The sequence below is a fragment of the Schistocerca serialis genome, chromosome 4, assembly GCF_023864345.2.
Source record: "Schistocerca serialis cubense isolate TAMUIC-IGC-003099 chromosome 4, iqSchSeri2.2, whole genome shotgun sequence".
Taxonomy (NCBI): Eukaryota; Metazoa; Arthropoda; class Insecta; order Orthoptera; family Acrididae; genus Schistocerca; species Schistocerca serialis.
In genome coordinates, this window is record NC_064641.1 from 633,908,205 (window position 1) to 633,923,504 (window position 15,300).

The 15,300-nt window shown below is 42.0% G+C and overlaps 1 protein-coding gene across 1 annotated transcript in view; it reads right to left on the bottom strand.

Moving 5' to 3' along the window:
- LOC126475470 (trimethylguanosine synthase) overlaps positions 1 to 15,300 on the bottom strand; it is a 76,406-nt gene that overhangs the window by 17,945 nt on the left and 43,161 nt on the right. Inside the window, exons 5-7 of the mRNA XM_050103357.1 lie at positions 13,111 to 13,342; positions 10,940 to 11,396; positions 6,280 to 6,411 (exon numbers count right to left, since the gene is read on the bottom strand). Coding sequence (XP_049959314.1) covers positions 6,280 to 6,411; positions 10,940 to 11,396; positions 13,111 to 13,342 — 821 coding nt within the window. The remainder of the gene's footprint in view (positions 1 to 6,279; positions 6,412 to 10,939; positions 11,397 to 13,110; positions 13,343 to 15,300) is intronic.

Consider the following 15,300-nt stretch of genomic DNA (forward strand, 5'->3'; position numbering starts at 1 on the left):
AGCCTCTAGACGACGAAGCTCCTGCTGTAGTTCGCCAAAGAGGGCAAACGAGGTACTAAACTAGCCTTGTGGAACTTCAGGACTGCTGAGGGGAGGAGTTCAATATGTGCTTTGAACCTGGAGATGTGGCAGAGAACACATCTTGGAAGCTGCTGCAAGTGATTGTCTGCCGACAATGACTGGACGTCCAGGTCCGAGTCATGTATCTCGAGGCCCAGTAAGGGGGAAAGATCCATTCACAATCAGTTGGTGGCCTTGGGGGCAGTGAGGACCAAAACCCGGGCTGTGACACTGTGAGTGAGGCACTGGACCCAGCCAAGAACCACCCCTGTAGTCGGATGACGTCATTGCTGTACCCCTTCAGAGAAGTATGGAACTGACTAAGTAGCAGTGAAACCAACTGTCGGTGGGAATCCCCATCGATATTGTTGGCAGAGGACCCCATATCCACTTGAAAAGGGACAGGAGTGACATCCACCTGCACAGCCAGAGTGATCGCTGGCGTCATGTGCAGAAAAACCGACTGCATGAAGGAAATTGGTGGCAGCGAGTCCATCTCATCCACCACAGAGTCAGAGGTGTCCAAAGCAGGGCAGTCCATGGGTGCAACCATTTTCGCTGCTGCTGCTGCTGCCACTGCGGCCGCCTTTGGCGCAGGTGGGACCAGCGCCCAGGTCCTGGAGGGCGGGCGCGGCCTCAGGAAGGGGCCCCGGTGCTGCTGCGGCAGCTGCGGTGATGCGGGCAGCAAAGACCTGCACTGGGGACTGCAGTGTGGAAGCAGAGCAAAGGACTGCTCATGAGTGTGGTTAATGGATAAACAGGTGTCTAAAGAGAGATCTTTCAGCTTCAGAAGATCAGTCCGTATGGTATCATGCGGGGCGTGGACAAGAATCGCATCATGAATGAGACCCGATGCATAAGACTGCTTGCAATGGGAGTTGCCACAGAAAAAACTACAGTCACGGGAGAGATCTTGCAGCATAGCAACACTTTCCCTGTATGACTACGCGGGAAGCTTCTGACAACAGAAAAACTTGTGACATGCCGCCGCCACGTGGCCCTGAGAGTCAAAATAATTGTATAGGCTAGCAACACCTCGTACGAGAGAGCACGAGGTTTTGTATCAGGATGAAACTGTTGCAGAAGGTGATAAACATCCGGGCTCACACAGGCGAGGAAAAACGCGCGACGCTGAACGTCACCAGTGACATCATGAGCAATTAAGACAAGCCACGTAGTTGCCCCAAGGCGCAACAGATTTGTCAAACTTAGGAAACGCAGCGGAAACAGCCCGAAGCCCCAAAAGCAGGGATGTTGGGTGGGACCCCTGCGTAGGCACATCAATAGGAGGGGTAGACATCGCCTGTAACCCCTGAATAATGAGCTTGTTCGGTTTTGCTTACATTCTAACAGCGCTATGACTCGCACTGTAGGTTCATCCAGACCTGGAATACTGTCTGTCATAGCGGTGAACAACTGAGCAAATGTGGGAAACTTAAACCAACTCGTAACCACTGAAGTATCTGGACTAGCAAAATAGATATGCGGAAAACACAAGTCCGAAAACAGTTTATTGGACTCATCAAAATGAAATAAAAATACAATCTCAAAAACAACAGCAGACGCGATCCCAACTGCGGATTGTCACAATATACAATAACAAATAATAATAGAAAAGACACGACTTCACAGGGAGGGATCACAATCAAACAACTGCACAATGTCGAGATGTTCATTGATTATACCAAGCCCATCTGCAAGAGATCGGCTAGCTACAAGAGGTGTCTGGCCGTGGCTGCAGCTCTGTAGACTTTTCAAGTTGGTGTATCGAACTGCCCTTTGCCGGCAGTACGCTGCCTTATAAAGACCGTTTGGCGCATGTATCTGCCGGAACTATTTGTGATCAAGTGCCTGGCATATCAAAGTAGTTCCTGGTCTAGCTGCGACCTCTGACAAACCTGTTCTGCAGGCTCCGCAAACACGTAGCAGCCCTTGAGGCCATTGGCGGAGACTGGTGTTCTGTTGCGTTGCGGCTGTTGGTAAATACACTCCTGGAAATTGAAATAAGAACACCGTGAATTCATTGTCCCAGGAAGGGGAAACTTTATTGACACATTCCTGGGGTCAGATACATCACATGATCACACTGACAGAACCACAGGCACATAGACACAGGCAACAGAGCATGCACAATGTCGGCACTAGTACAGTGTATATCCACCTTTCGCAGCAATGCAGGCTGCTATTCTCCCACGGAGACGATCGTAGAGATGCTGGATGTAGTCCTGTGGAACGGCTTGCCATGCCATTTCCACCTGGCGCCTCAGTTGGACCAGCGTTCGTGCTGGACGTGCAGACCGCGTGAGACGACGCTTCATCCAGTCCCAAACATGCTCAATGGGGGACAGATCCGGAGATCTTGCTGGCCAGGGTAGTTGACTTACACCTTCTAGAGCACGTTGGGTGGCACGGGATACATGCGGACGTGCATTGTCCTGTTGGAACAGCAAGTTCCCTTGCCGGTCTAGGAATGGTAGAACGATGGGTTCGATGACGGTTTGGATGTACCGTGCACTATTCAGTGTCCCCTCGACGATCACCAGTGGTGTACGGCCAGTGTAGGAGATCGCTCCCCACACCATGATGCCGGGTGTTGGCCCTGTGTGCCTCGGTCGTATGCAGTCCTGATTGTGGCGATCACCTGCACGGCGCCAAACACGCATACGACCATCATTGGCACCAAGGCAGAAGCGACTCTCATCGCTGAAGACGACACGTCTCCATTCGTCCCTCCATTCACACCTGTCGCGACACCACTGGAGGCGGGCTGCACGATGTTGGGGCGTGAGCGGAAGACTGCCTAACGGTGTGCGGGACCGTAGCCCAGCTTCATGGAGACGGTTGCGAATGGTCCTCGCCGATACCCCAGGAGCAACAGTGTCCCTAATTTGCTGGGAAGTGGCGGTGCGGTCCCCTACGGCACTGCGTAGGATCCTACGGTCTTGGCGTGCATCCGTGCGTCGCTGCGGTCCGGTCCCAGGTCGACGGGCACGTGCACCTTCCGCCGACCACTGGCGACAACATCGATGTACTGTGGAGACCTCACACCCCACGTGTTGAGCAATTCGGCGGTACGTCCACCCGGCCTCCCGCATGCCCACTATACGCCCTCGCTCAAAGTCCGTCAACTGCACATACGGTTCACGTCCACGCTGTCGCGGCATGCTACCAGTGTTAAAGACTGCGATGGAGCTCCGTATGCCACGGCAAACTGGCTGACGCTGACGGCGGTGGTGCACAAATGCTGCGCAGCTAGCGCCATTCGACAGTCAACACCGCGGTTCCTGGTGTGTCCGCTGTGCCGTGCGTGTGATCATTGCTTGTACAGCCCTCTCGCAGTGTCCGGAGCAAGTATGGTGGGTCTGACACACCGGTGTCAATGTGTTCTTTTTTCCATTTCCAGGAGTGTATTTGTGTTGGCAACACAGATGACATAGGTTTTCCTGGTGAATACACGTCCCGTGATGCAAGCATCCCATGTTGGTTGGACGTGAAGTAGGATGCCGATGCCATAGGCACTATAATGTCTGAAGTGGGCAGCCACGGCACTGGGTCTGGTCCATTTTGTATTTCATCACACATGATAAGCAACACGCACGCACGCACGCGCGCACACACACACACACACACACACACACACACACACACACACAAAAAAAACAATGCTAATGAAATACACTTTTCACAGCTAATGAAATAGACACATTTCCTACACAGCACTAACCAAACACTACTGGATCCTTCCTCATAAATATGATTGAGCACCGCATATGCAGTTATTATCACAAAGATCAGGTTACAGGAGATAAGCTTCGTACATTGCACAAAACCAAATTTTCCCAATTTTTTAAGGCTTCAATTCATTGTTACAACCTCGTCACCATAGTTACAAGTTCTTGCACATTAAAATGTCTTAGGTTCAAATCCTGTCAAATGCAATGATTTTTTTTATTTATAAAGCTAATCAAAAGACTGATTACTATTTTTACTCAATTAACTGGTTTAAATGTAATTTTTTTTTATTTCTAATACTTTTCTGCATCTTTTCCTTAATTACATTAACTTTTTTATTTTTTCTTATTTGTCTTCCTATCACTTTTTTGATTGGAATCTTCCAGTGTTGCCTATAATCTGCTACAAAATGCCAACCAGGCCTGCTAATCAATTAGTAACCCTGCAGCACAGGTAACCAATGTGAATATAGTTTCTGGCAACCAATGACAGAAAGAAATTACAGCTTGCTTTCAGTGCTCAAACTTTTTTTGTGTCGAGTCAGCTCTTAGAGGTTAGCTTTAAACGCCATGAGCAAAGAGATCACAATTTTAGTTCTGCCGTAGAATGTTGACCATCATTTTTCAAGATAAATTGCCCACCACGAGACTATGATTAGGTTTGGATAAGATTTTAAATTTGGGGCTATGAAACACGTCATATGCTGCCAATCTGTCATTGTTCACACTTTAAATCAGCTATCAGAAGAGCATCTCACATTTCTGGCATATCTCGCGGTGGTCGCTTCCAACATTGCTCCACATTACACATTAACAGCATTTGTGAGATGTCCCCGTTGGGTTTGTGCGTCGCCTACAACGGAGTGCTCGCCAGCAGTCGATGTGGCAACAATAGCAGCAACTGAATACATTAACTGTAAAGTAATTTTAATTGGACTACAATGTTTGACATTCCGTCAACAACATGTTCATTAGAGATGGAGCACAGGCACAGAACAGAAAAGAATGGGAAGGTAATCGGCTGTCTTCTTTCTAAGGAACCAAGCCAGCAATTGCCATACGCAATTTCTGAAAATCACAGAAAACCTACATCTGGATGGCGGGACAGTGATTTGAACTGTTGTGCTTCCAACTGTGAGTCCAGTCAGCTAACCACTGTGCCACCTCACTCGATACTTTCTTGAAGAAAGTTTATTTAAAGAACAATAGTGATTTCTGCAGAGCACAGTGAGCCAATGCACCTGTCATTAATTTAAGAGCATGAAAATAATTATATTACTGCCAATAATGATGAACCTATTTGTTACCAAATTCCAGGAGTGTATCAGATTGTATGCAATCTTTAGCACGGATAATGTTACGACCCATTTGAAATGGTTGAAATAGCTGAAGTGTAAACCTAAAGTGAAGACTGTTGTAATAATTGGCATTCATATTTGTAATTTGTAAAGATGGATGTAAATAAGTGATCCACCTGAACAGTGCAGCATGAACTATTACAGTGGGTTGGGTTGTTTTAGGGAAGGAGACCAGACAGCGAGGTCATCGGTCTCATCGGATTAGGAAAGGACAGGGAAGGAAGTCGGCTGTGCCCTTTGAAAGGAACCATCCCGGCATTTGCCTGGAGCGATTTAGGGAAATCACGGAAAACCTAAATCAGGTTGGCCGGACGCGCGATTGAACCGTCGTCCTCCCGAATGCGAGTCCAGTGTCTAACCACTGTGCCACCTCGCTCGGTGAACTATTACAGTGGTTCCTGGGTAAAGAATGACACCTGTCCCATGAGGCAGCAGTACAAAAATATCTTTTGTGTAAAGACTGTGGCTGTATGTCTGACAGCACTGGAATGTCGTTTGTGTCTTCACAAAAAGTACAAAGATATAAATTTGTTTCAGCAGTGCCTGTTGTTGAAATACTTTTCATAAATTGTTAAACAGCCATACCATGAAATATTTGGAGCAGAAGAAGATACAAAGTAATTGATTAGAAACGTTACAAGTTTTTGTGTCCCTTTGAACATTAATGAATGATGGATTGTGCTCATTACTACCCTAGAAGTTACTACCATGATCATGATGTATCTACCATAGATTGTATGAATATTGTGTATTCAGATAGCAGTCAGCTTGCAATATGTAGCTGTTGCTTTCAGGCAAAGTAGGAATGTTATTACTTCTGCGTATTTACAAATAAATTAAACGAAATTATTACATCTAGAATTAATATTTGACACAAAAAATATCATAGCTTAAATACTGCAATATATCTCTAGATGCAAGGAAGAGAAAAATCTCAAACAGGGTTGTTGTTAGGCATAGAGAAACTATCCGATAAAGCCTTATTTATTCATGTATTATTATTCTCTGTTACCACCAAAATATTATTGTATTTTTCAATATTAAACAAAAAATCACAACAAAAAATATATATGGACAGTGATCACAACTCCAGGAGAATACAGAAATACTTAATTGTGCAATGAACCTACCTCTCTCACAGAAGAATGCAAATTGTATAGCATTCCCACCACAGCCACAAAAAGCATCTACAATCAGGTCACACTGACATCTCTCAGCAATATGTTCTGCAACTCTTTCTGGTGTCACTGAGAACCAACTATCTAAAAGTAATAAAAATATTTGTTATTTAGTTGCAGGTTTCATACCCCATATTCATGGCAAACATTATGGTGTGAGACAGGTCAATTGAATGAAAGATTGCAATGACAAAAAGAGAGATTGCAATGACAATTGAATAAAGTATTTTTATGGCTACATGCAATTCATTTACCAGTTTGTAATTGCCTACTAATTACTATTCAAGGATTCCTCTACTGTACAGAAGACGTTGTTACAGAGAAATGACTTTAACCTACACTTGAAGACACATCTGCTGTCTTTCAGACATTTTATTTTCATTGGATGTTTGTCAAAGATTTCTATAGGAGTGAATGTCACTCCTTTATGTGCCTCGTGTTCACTAAAGGGAAGTTCAAAGCATTTTTCTTTTTAGTATTAGTAAAGTTATTAACATGTTTTGCACAAATGGACTAGTCTTAAAATTTGAAAAGAACAACTATTTTTGCACTGTCAGTAATACCTCACACCTATTAATGTAATGAATCAAGAAAAAGTAATTAACAAGTTAGAAAGTTAAAATTTTTCGGGTATGCATACCAATGAAAGCTGAAACCAGATAAATCTAGTCATAGATCAGCTAAACATTTAGATTCAATTAATTTTGCTATAAGAATAACTATTAACTTTGGGCAGCACAGAAATTAGTAAATAAATATAATTGCAATTTTCAATGAGGTAGCTTCTCATTTGGGCAAAATATATTTACTTCACAAAAGAAAGTAATTAGAATTACACATAGGGTCTACATCTTGCAGGCAACTGAGAATATTGATGACAGCCTCACAATCAGGGCAAGTCCGAGTCTCATTTTCACACAATCAGCTTACAGTTTGCCCCCTCCTCCCTCACACATATTCACTTTTGTCAGTCTTCGCCACTATTTGTGCCAAGCACAAATGTTGCACTTGTGTATCCCTGGCGCTCCTCTCAGCTTGGCGTCTCAGGTGTCCACTACTAACAGTGACACATCCTTATACACACTAGAGGCACCCCACTCAGCTTGGAGCCCCAAGTGTCGGCACTCTTAAACTGGCCCTGCTCACCCTACAGTTATCACTGACAGAATTTGCACATAACTATCACCTGCAGTTTGCAAGCAATGGTTCAATTAGTTGCACATAACATGTCCACCATGTAAATCTAATGGACTTCTTTTTTTTAATGAATTTTGTGTCGCTAACTGGGAATATTCCTTCAGCTTGAGAGCCAATTCTATCTATTTGTCTTATAGCTACTGTCAGGAAAGTTAACACCATTTGTATTTGTTTTGTTTCTTCATTATAAAGCACTGCTTTAGATCACATGTTCAGTTTTTGAGAATTCTTTTAAATGAAAAATTATTTTCCTCTAGTTTTTTTATAAGATTAACTGTCCAGTTTGCAGTGCAGATTTAATTAATAATTATATCAAGGTCTTCCAGTTATATGAAGACTTTTATTCATTTATTTCACCTTGCAAGATGATGGTGATGTTAACAACAATATATATAGAAATTAACATATGATATTTAGGAAATGTCAGTCTTTTCCAACAAAATGTTAAGCAAGTTTCCTCATAGCATGCCTGTTTGATGTGAATCCTGGCATTTAACAGAAATGAATGGAAACAGTACAGAATGAATAAAATGTGGAGAAATTCACTGGTTCAAGGAAACGTTAGAAATTATAGAAATAAGGTTAGCAGAAGAGATGCAAGAAAACAGAAACATGTAAGTATGGGAAAGGCATGGATAGTGTTAGCAATGTAGCAGAAATTTTTGATTCTCTGAATGTCACACACATTTATTACTGCTGATATTTATAGAAAACTTGATTCCATATTACATGAATAAATATATTATGGAGAATTTGAACTGTATTTCATAACATATAACTACTTTAGCTTTTCTTCCTTCAACCTCTGATTTTTTTATTAAAATAATGTTCTAATCGATTTACTTTTGTTTTGTAACTTAACCTATGCAACTGCTATGAGTCATACAGAATATGCATGATACGATTTATTAATTTGGGAAGATAGCTAGAATTTTGATGTCTCTAAAAACTAAGTGTTTCTTCAGAAATGCACAAAAAGTGGTTTTTCAAGGTATGACGATTTTACAATTTTGAACGTAATGATGCTATTAAAAAACTGATAATCAACCACAAAATAAATGAAATGTAATATCTGAAACCAAACAATTCAAAATTAATATATGCTACTGTTACTGCTCCTGCAGTCCCTTCAGTCTGAGCACTGGTTTGATGCAACTCTCCACACTAGGCTGCCCTTTGTGAGTTTTTTCCTTGGCACAACCACTGCACCCAACATCAACTTTAACTGCTTACTGGAGTCAAGCCTTTGTCTCTCATAATAGTTTTTATCCACAACAATTCCACCCATCACCAAATTAACTATTCCATAATGTCTTAAGTTGTGTCGTATCAACCTATCCACTAGTCAAGCTTTTGGCCACAGCCTTCATTGGCAAAAGAGGAACACACACCATTCATGCACACAAGCGAGAATACCTCAAGTGTACTGACTACAAGCTCTGGCAGCTCGGGCCACAAAGGAACTATCACCTGGAATGGAAGCAGCAATCTGGAGGGACAGGGAAGGGGAAGGGGAAGTAGAGTATTCAGGGGGAGGGGGGGGGGGGGGGGAAGCTGTCCGATGGACTGTGTAGGGACTAGAATGCCAACAGGCACAGCATCAGGTTGTGGGGCAGGGTGGTCGGGAAAAAAGGATTGAAAAAGAAGAGGAGCGGGGAAAGATGGGTGGCTGCATTGGCAGATGGCAGCAAACAAAGAGGGTAGGAGACGACACTTGAGAGGAGATATGAAAGACGGGAAGGACACTGTTGGACAGACTGTGTGAGGATAGTATGTTACCATAGATTAAGGCCACGATGATAACAAGAGCAGAAAATGTGTTGTAAGACTAACTCCCATCTGCACAGATCAGAAAAGCTGATGGTAGAAGGGAGCATCAAGATGGTTCAGGAAACGTGTACCCAGTTCACCAAACTGAGTGGGAATTGGAGCAAAATCAGTGCCCAAGGAGGTCGAGACTGAGAAAGAAAATAAAAATCCAATAGTTGCTCATCTGCAGTGTGCTGGTCCAGTCTCCAGAACAATTGGTAGAACCTTATGAAAACATGGCATCCAATGTATTCTTCTTCTTCCATAAATGAAGATAAAAAGTCTTCTTTGCGATGTTAAGGGTGATTTAGGTCTCAAAAGTTGGGTACGTAGTGCATTTCATGCCAGAGTGATATGTATTTATGTGGGAGCAGACTATGAGAACAGTTGAAGAGAGGTGCAAGGAACATCAGCGGCATACCCATATAAAAACCAAGCATACCTTCTGTCACTAAGCTCAGTCTCAAGTATAATAATGAAATTAAAGCTGACAAGATCAGTATCATGGTGCAAACACGAAGTTTCTGGAACAGCATAGTAATGCAATGATGTCAGAATACCTTATGAGCTGGAATGAAGATTTCGCTTTAAGCAAGGCTTGTGATCTGGCACTCAGGTTATCAAGATCCCACTGGCCACGTCATTCATCAGAGGTAGTAAATGCTGAGAGAATTTGCACTTCACAGAGTAGTAATGCTGATTCCAAGAAACAAAGCAGCAGCAAAGACATGGTGGCCTCCACAAGTCAAAGTCTGCTATAAATAGCTGTGCAACACCAACAATCCTTCATGGTCTCCGAGTCAAAGAAACAAGTGCACATAATAATACAGCTGAGAGTAGGTGAAGAAAATAACTATTGGCTGTCAAAATATTGTGCAAAAAAAATGGAATCTACAATTCGACTGAACACCCAAAACCATACCATTAAATTTCTTTATTTTAAGAAATTGTTTCTCACTGTCACCAGTTTGCATTTTATATCCTATTTACTTCAGCTATCACCTTAATTTTACACTAAAACTTGTTAACTGCTTTCAGTGTCCCACTTCATAATCCAATTTCCTCAGCATCAACTGATTTAAACTGATGTCATTCCATAGAATTTACTTTAAATTTTTTGATGTTCATCTTATAACAACTTCTCAGGACCCTATCGACACTGTTCAACTGCTATTGCAAATGTGACAGAATAATTGATAATCTTAAATATTTTTTTCTTCTCTCTGAAGATTCATTCCCAAATGTTACCTCAATTTCTCTTACTGCTTGCTCAATGTACATATTAAACGTGAGATATGGGCTGCAACCTGCCTCACTACTTGCTCTATTAATGCCTTCCTTACACCTATTTAAACTCAAAACTACGAACAATTTAAGATGAAACGTTTGTCCGTATTAAGAGCTATTCACAAAAATTATGCACAAAATTTTTTACAGTGCTGTCTGCTTTACACTGCTGCAGTTGCATTATATTTTCATTCAATGTAGTTTTTACACCAAGCAATCAGTCACAACAAAGGTCATAATACAGAAACAAATTAATAATAAAACACCTGTAATATAATGAAAACCTGAACTGACACTGAAATGTACAATAATAATTTACCATTATCCATTCTAATTCCTTCATCAAACTTCGAGAAAAGTTGGTATCGTCGAACCCAGTACTTCATAAGCTTGGGATTGGATATAATTTCTTCTGGGATTTTAGAACTCAGCCTTTTTCCTTTCTTTCGTTTCTTTTTCTGCTGTGGTTTCTTGACTATTTCCTGGTCATCTGCAAGAGCAACGAACTCTCCATCACCACTGTTTGCAACCTCAAGCACTGAAGACTTTTCAGCATCAGGTAAACTTTCTGCCAGTTCTACAGTGCTTGCTGGATCTGTGTCACAGCCACAAAGTGAAAGTCGCTTCCTTTCTTTCCTCACAACACTTTTCTGTTGTTGTCGTTGGGCGGGTGAAATATCTTCATCTGAGCTTGAGTGCGTATCAGTAATAATAGCTGCTGTGGTTCCATAAGGTTGTGCACTGGAGGTTGTAATACTGTTCAAAAACTGTTTTGTCTAGAAAACAAGAAACACTGAATAAGTGTTAAGTACTGCACAGGCCTTAAAGTAACAATTCCATGTAGTTTACAGAGGGTAAGTATGAATGTTCTTGAGAGAGAAAAGGGTCCTTTCTTACCTGATTATGGCAGTAACTGATCACCACGCCTGTTCACTATATGTCTACTTCAGTTCTATTTTATAGTTAAGCCCCTTGGATTTACTCATCTCCTATCTTACCCGCAACCGTTGTGAAACATTGAAAAAGGGAGGCTACATACAATGTCCATGCATGCAACTGGATAGTATGGCTGCAAGGTTGTGCCTGTGATAAAGTTTCCAAACCAACAGGGGACACTGATCAAAATTCAGCATCACCCCCTTGTAATATATGGGACAAATGTCATAACATGCAAATGTGAATTTCACTTCAACCTTAGGTTGAGGATCTGACCTACCTGCTTCTCCTTCCTAAACCTTTCCCTTATAATGGATCAAATGCGACACGACACAATGTGCGAGTATTAATTTGTCATAAGTTAAAACATAGTAACATGAAATAGTATTAGTACAGGTCACAGATCTGAGACTATTTATTTAAGTGTAATTTGGGCATCTTTCATGCAACAATAGTAAATGAGAATTTTTTCGCAAATATGAGTTAGTTGCGAGCAGTGATAACTATATATAAACTCTTACAAGTGCAAACTTACTCGGGAATGATAGGTTACCTCTGAATCATGGTATGTAACAAGAGGATTTAGATTTTACATTAGTTCTGGATGGGGCTACGGCATTATATAGGTGTAAAAGTGTTCTGTTAGCTAGCAAATGGTTTTCTCTGCATAAATCCAAGATATTTAACATGGTAAAATACTTTTCTTCGATAAAACCTACTGAGATAATAATTGCTACAGCCGCTACGGACGGACAACATTCAGACAGGTGGAATCTCTGAGGAATGATTGTGAATTCAAGCCTGCTTTCAGTCCAGCTTTACATATGGAAGAATCGTTTTGATTAAAGTTGTTACATCAAACACAAATTCTCTCCTTATGCAGACCAGTGATTATTACTCCATGTAGAGCGCTACATTGCATGGTTGTTTACAATCTGTCTAAAGTGCTCTGCTCAATCCTTTTCCAAGTTACAGTACCGAAAGAAATAGTGGCTGCAGCAGTGTGGAACAAACAGAATTCTATGACAACTGTCTTGTTAATTATTTCACTTCTAGAAGACAATGAGAAGCCTGTCCAATAAACACAAATTGTTATCAAAGAAGATCTATTTCTTTACTTCCTTTTTTCTTTTTTTTTTTTCTTCAATTCACTACAGCAACTTAACAGATCTATACAACAGACTTTAATGAACTGCAGTTTAATAATCTTAGCAGCATTTAATGAACTTTAGTGAGTTAGACTTGACAAGAGTAATCACTCAGAAAGAAAACAGTTACAAAATGTAAGCTTCTGTTTTCTTTACTTTTCAGTATTCCAATCAGTAGAACTGAAATTTTATTTTCTGGGGGATAAAAACAGACCACCTATGCTGTCTCCTAGTATTTTTACATTTTCTCAACTGAATTCTCTAATAACACACATAGACAGTCCGTAACATGTTAATGTGTGCACAAAATACCACAAACAATGAATAAATCCTCCCGATGCAAGCAATGAAGAAAATTTTTTGTCTGATACACTCTTATCATAAAAAGAAAAGCAAAACAACATACCCTCGATAGAGCAGATTCACATTCATTGCCATCGTCGTCATAATAGATGTGTCGTGATGCCATGGAACGATTCAAGTTCATTTTCAACTGCCTATTCTGTACTCTTATATTACGCTTTCGGTACAGCACAGAACTCTTCGGAATGTGTCGGTGAGGCTGAAATGCGTAGCCCATTAAGGAAAATGCAGCTTTAACTCTCTGCAAGCTTGCTTCATCTGAATCACTCTCATGGCTGAAAAATGAAGAAAAATTGTTGAAGAGGTATCTTCGGTCAAAGTTGTATGGTATCAAACATCATTAGCATGGGAGGGGAGTGGAGCAGAGGGGAGTGGAGCGGAGTGGTGGGGAGGGGAGGGGAGGGGATGACAATCATAAAATATGAGTGCATTATTTGTGTTTATATCGTTTGGTTTTCTTTCGTTTTATTTTCAGACGCAAAAACAACTAGGGTCATATGCACCTACGTCAGAACTGTAGAACAAAAAGACAAAGAGAAGAGTTAAAAATGACTACACTTTAATCCCAAACGATGGAAGAGAAGACAGCTAAAAACAGGAAGGCGGAGAAAGGTCTATAAAGTACGTCATAGAGAAACGGAGGCTCTGAACTAAAAATTAAATGGCCTTCATCATATTCTCAAGACAGATAAAAAGGAAAATGCGGTCAACAGCCTGTGCGTCATTTACTAAAATGGCTGTAACTCAAGACAGCAAACACAAATAAGAATGTAAGTGGTTTTTTTTTAAAAAAAAAAAAAGAGTATTCTGTCAGGACACGGTGGACTGTCGAAGGTTGAGTGTAATGAGTAGAAAGTAGTGGGGAAGCACCACTTAACAAATGACGAGGGCTAAAAGACAGTGCCCGATACAGAACCTAGCTAAAATGATCTCACGGTGAGAGGGCCGAGAGGAGGTCCAAGTTGCTGGGAGAGGCTTAATAACTTGAAGTTTGTTCCCATCAAGGATGGACCAGGCGTGATGCCAAAGTGACACCACCTGCTGACAGACGGCAACACAGATATCATTTGAGGGAATGTAAAAACTAGTGCGCTCAGGTACAAGGACTGCAGCAACATCAGTGGCCTCGTTTCCTGTCAGATCGAAGTGACCAGGAACCCACAAACATCACAATGGCTCCATCAAGAGTGAGCAAGTGACAGCTTTCCTGGACATGTTGCACTAAGAGATGGATGGAGTACAGCAAACAGAGGCTTTGAAAGGCACAGAGAAACGGAGCAGATGACACAATTGAAAAACCTGTGTCGCTGGTTTTAATGCATGGTCTGATACAGGGCAAAGAGCTCTACTCTAAACACTGAGCAGTGTTCCGGAAGCAATACTGAAAAATGTTGGTGCCAATGATGAAGGCACAGCCAACACCTCAGTCAGTCCGAGAGGCATCAGTGTACACAAAAGTACTACTGCGAAGATATGTGTGGAGATTATGAAACTGAAGGCCATAGAGTGAGGTTGGAGTCGTGTCCTTAGGAAGTGAATGAAGGCCAAGGTGCACATAGGCCATCACACAAAGCCAAGATGATGAAGGGTTTACACTCACTGGGAAAGTTGCAGGTAGCGCGAAGTTAAGCTGCTGGGACAAGAGCCGAAAGCGAACTCCAGGACGTAACAAAGAAGCGGTACATGCTCTATACTGGTGATGGAGCCATCGAAGGAGTAGACATAGGATGGGTGGCCAAGCATGGCAGACAAACAGCAGGCATATCTTCTGAGGAGAAAGTCATGGTGGTAGGACGGTGGTAGTTTGCCAGCTCCTGCATAAAGACTCACTACCAGGCTAGTGTAAAAGGCAACAGTGACCAAACAGATGCCACACTGGTGGGTAGTATTGAGACGGACAGACATGGAGGTGCATAAACGAAACACCCATTGTCTGTTTTTGAACAGACACGGGACTGGTATACACGGACGTGGGTGGTTTGATCTCTTCCCCAGGAAGTACCACCGAGGACACATAGGACACTGAGGGACTGCATATAGTGGGCTGCCAGGAAAGACTTGTGGGAGGACCAAAGTTTCCTGCTGAGCATAAGAGTCCCAAGAATTTCGTAGATTTCTTGGAACAGAAGAGCAACATGCTCAAGACGTAAAGACTGTGAAAGCAACCTATTGCACACCTGAAAATCATACCAACAGTTTTGTCAGTGAAAAAACAAAGTCACTGGCAAAGCTC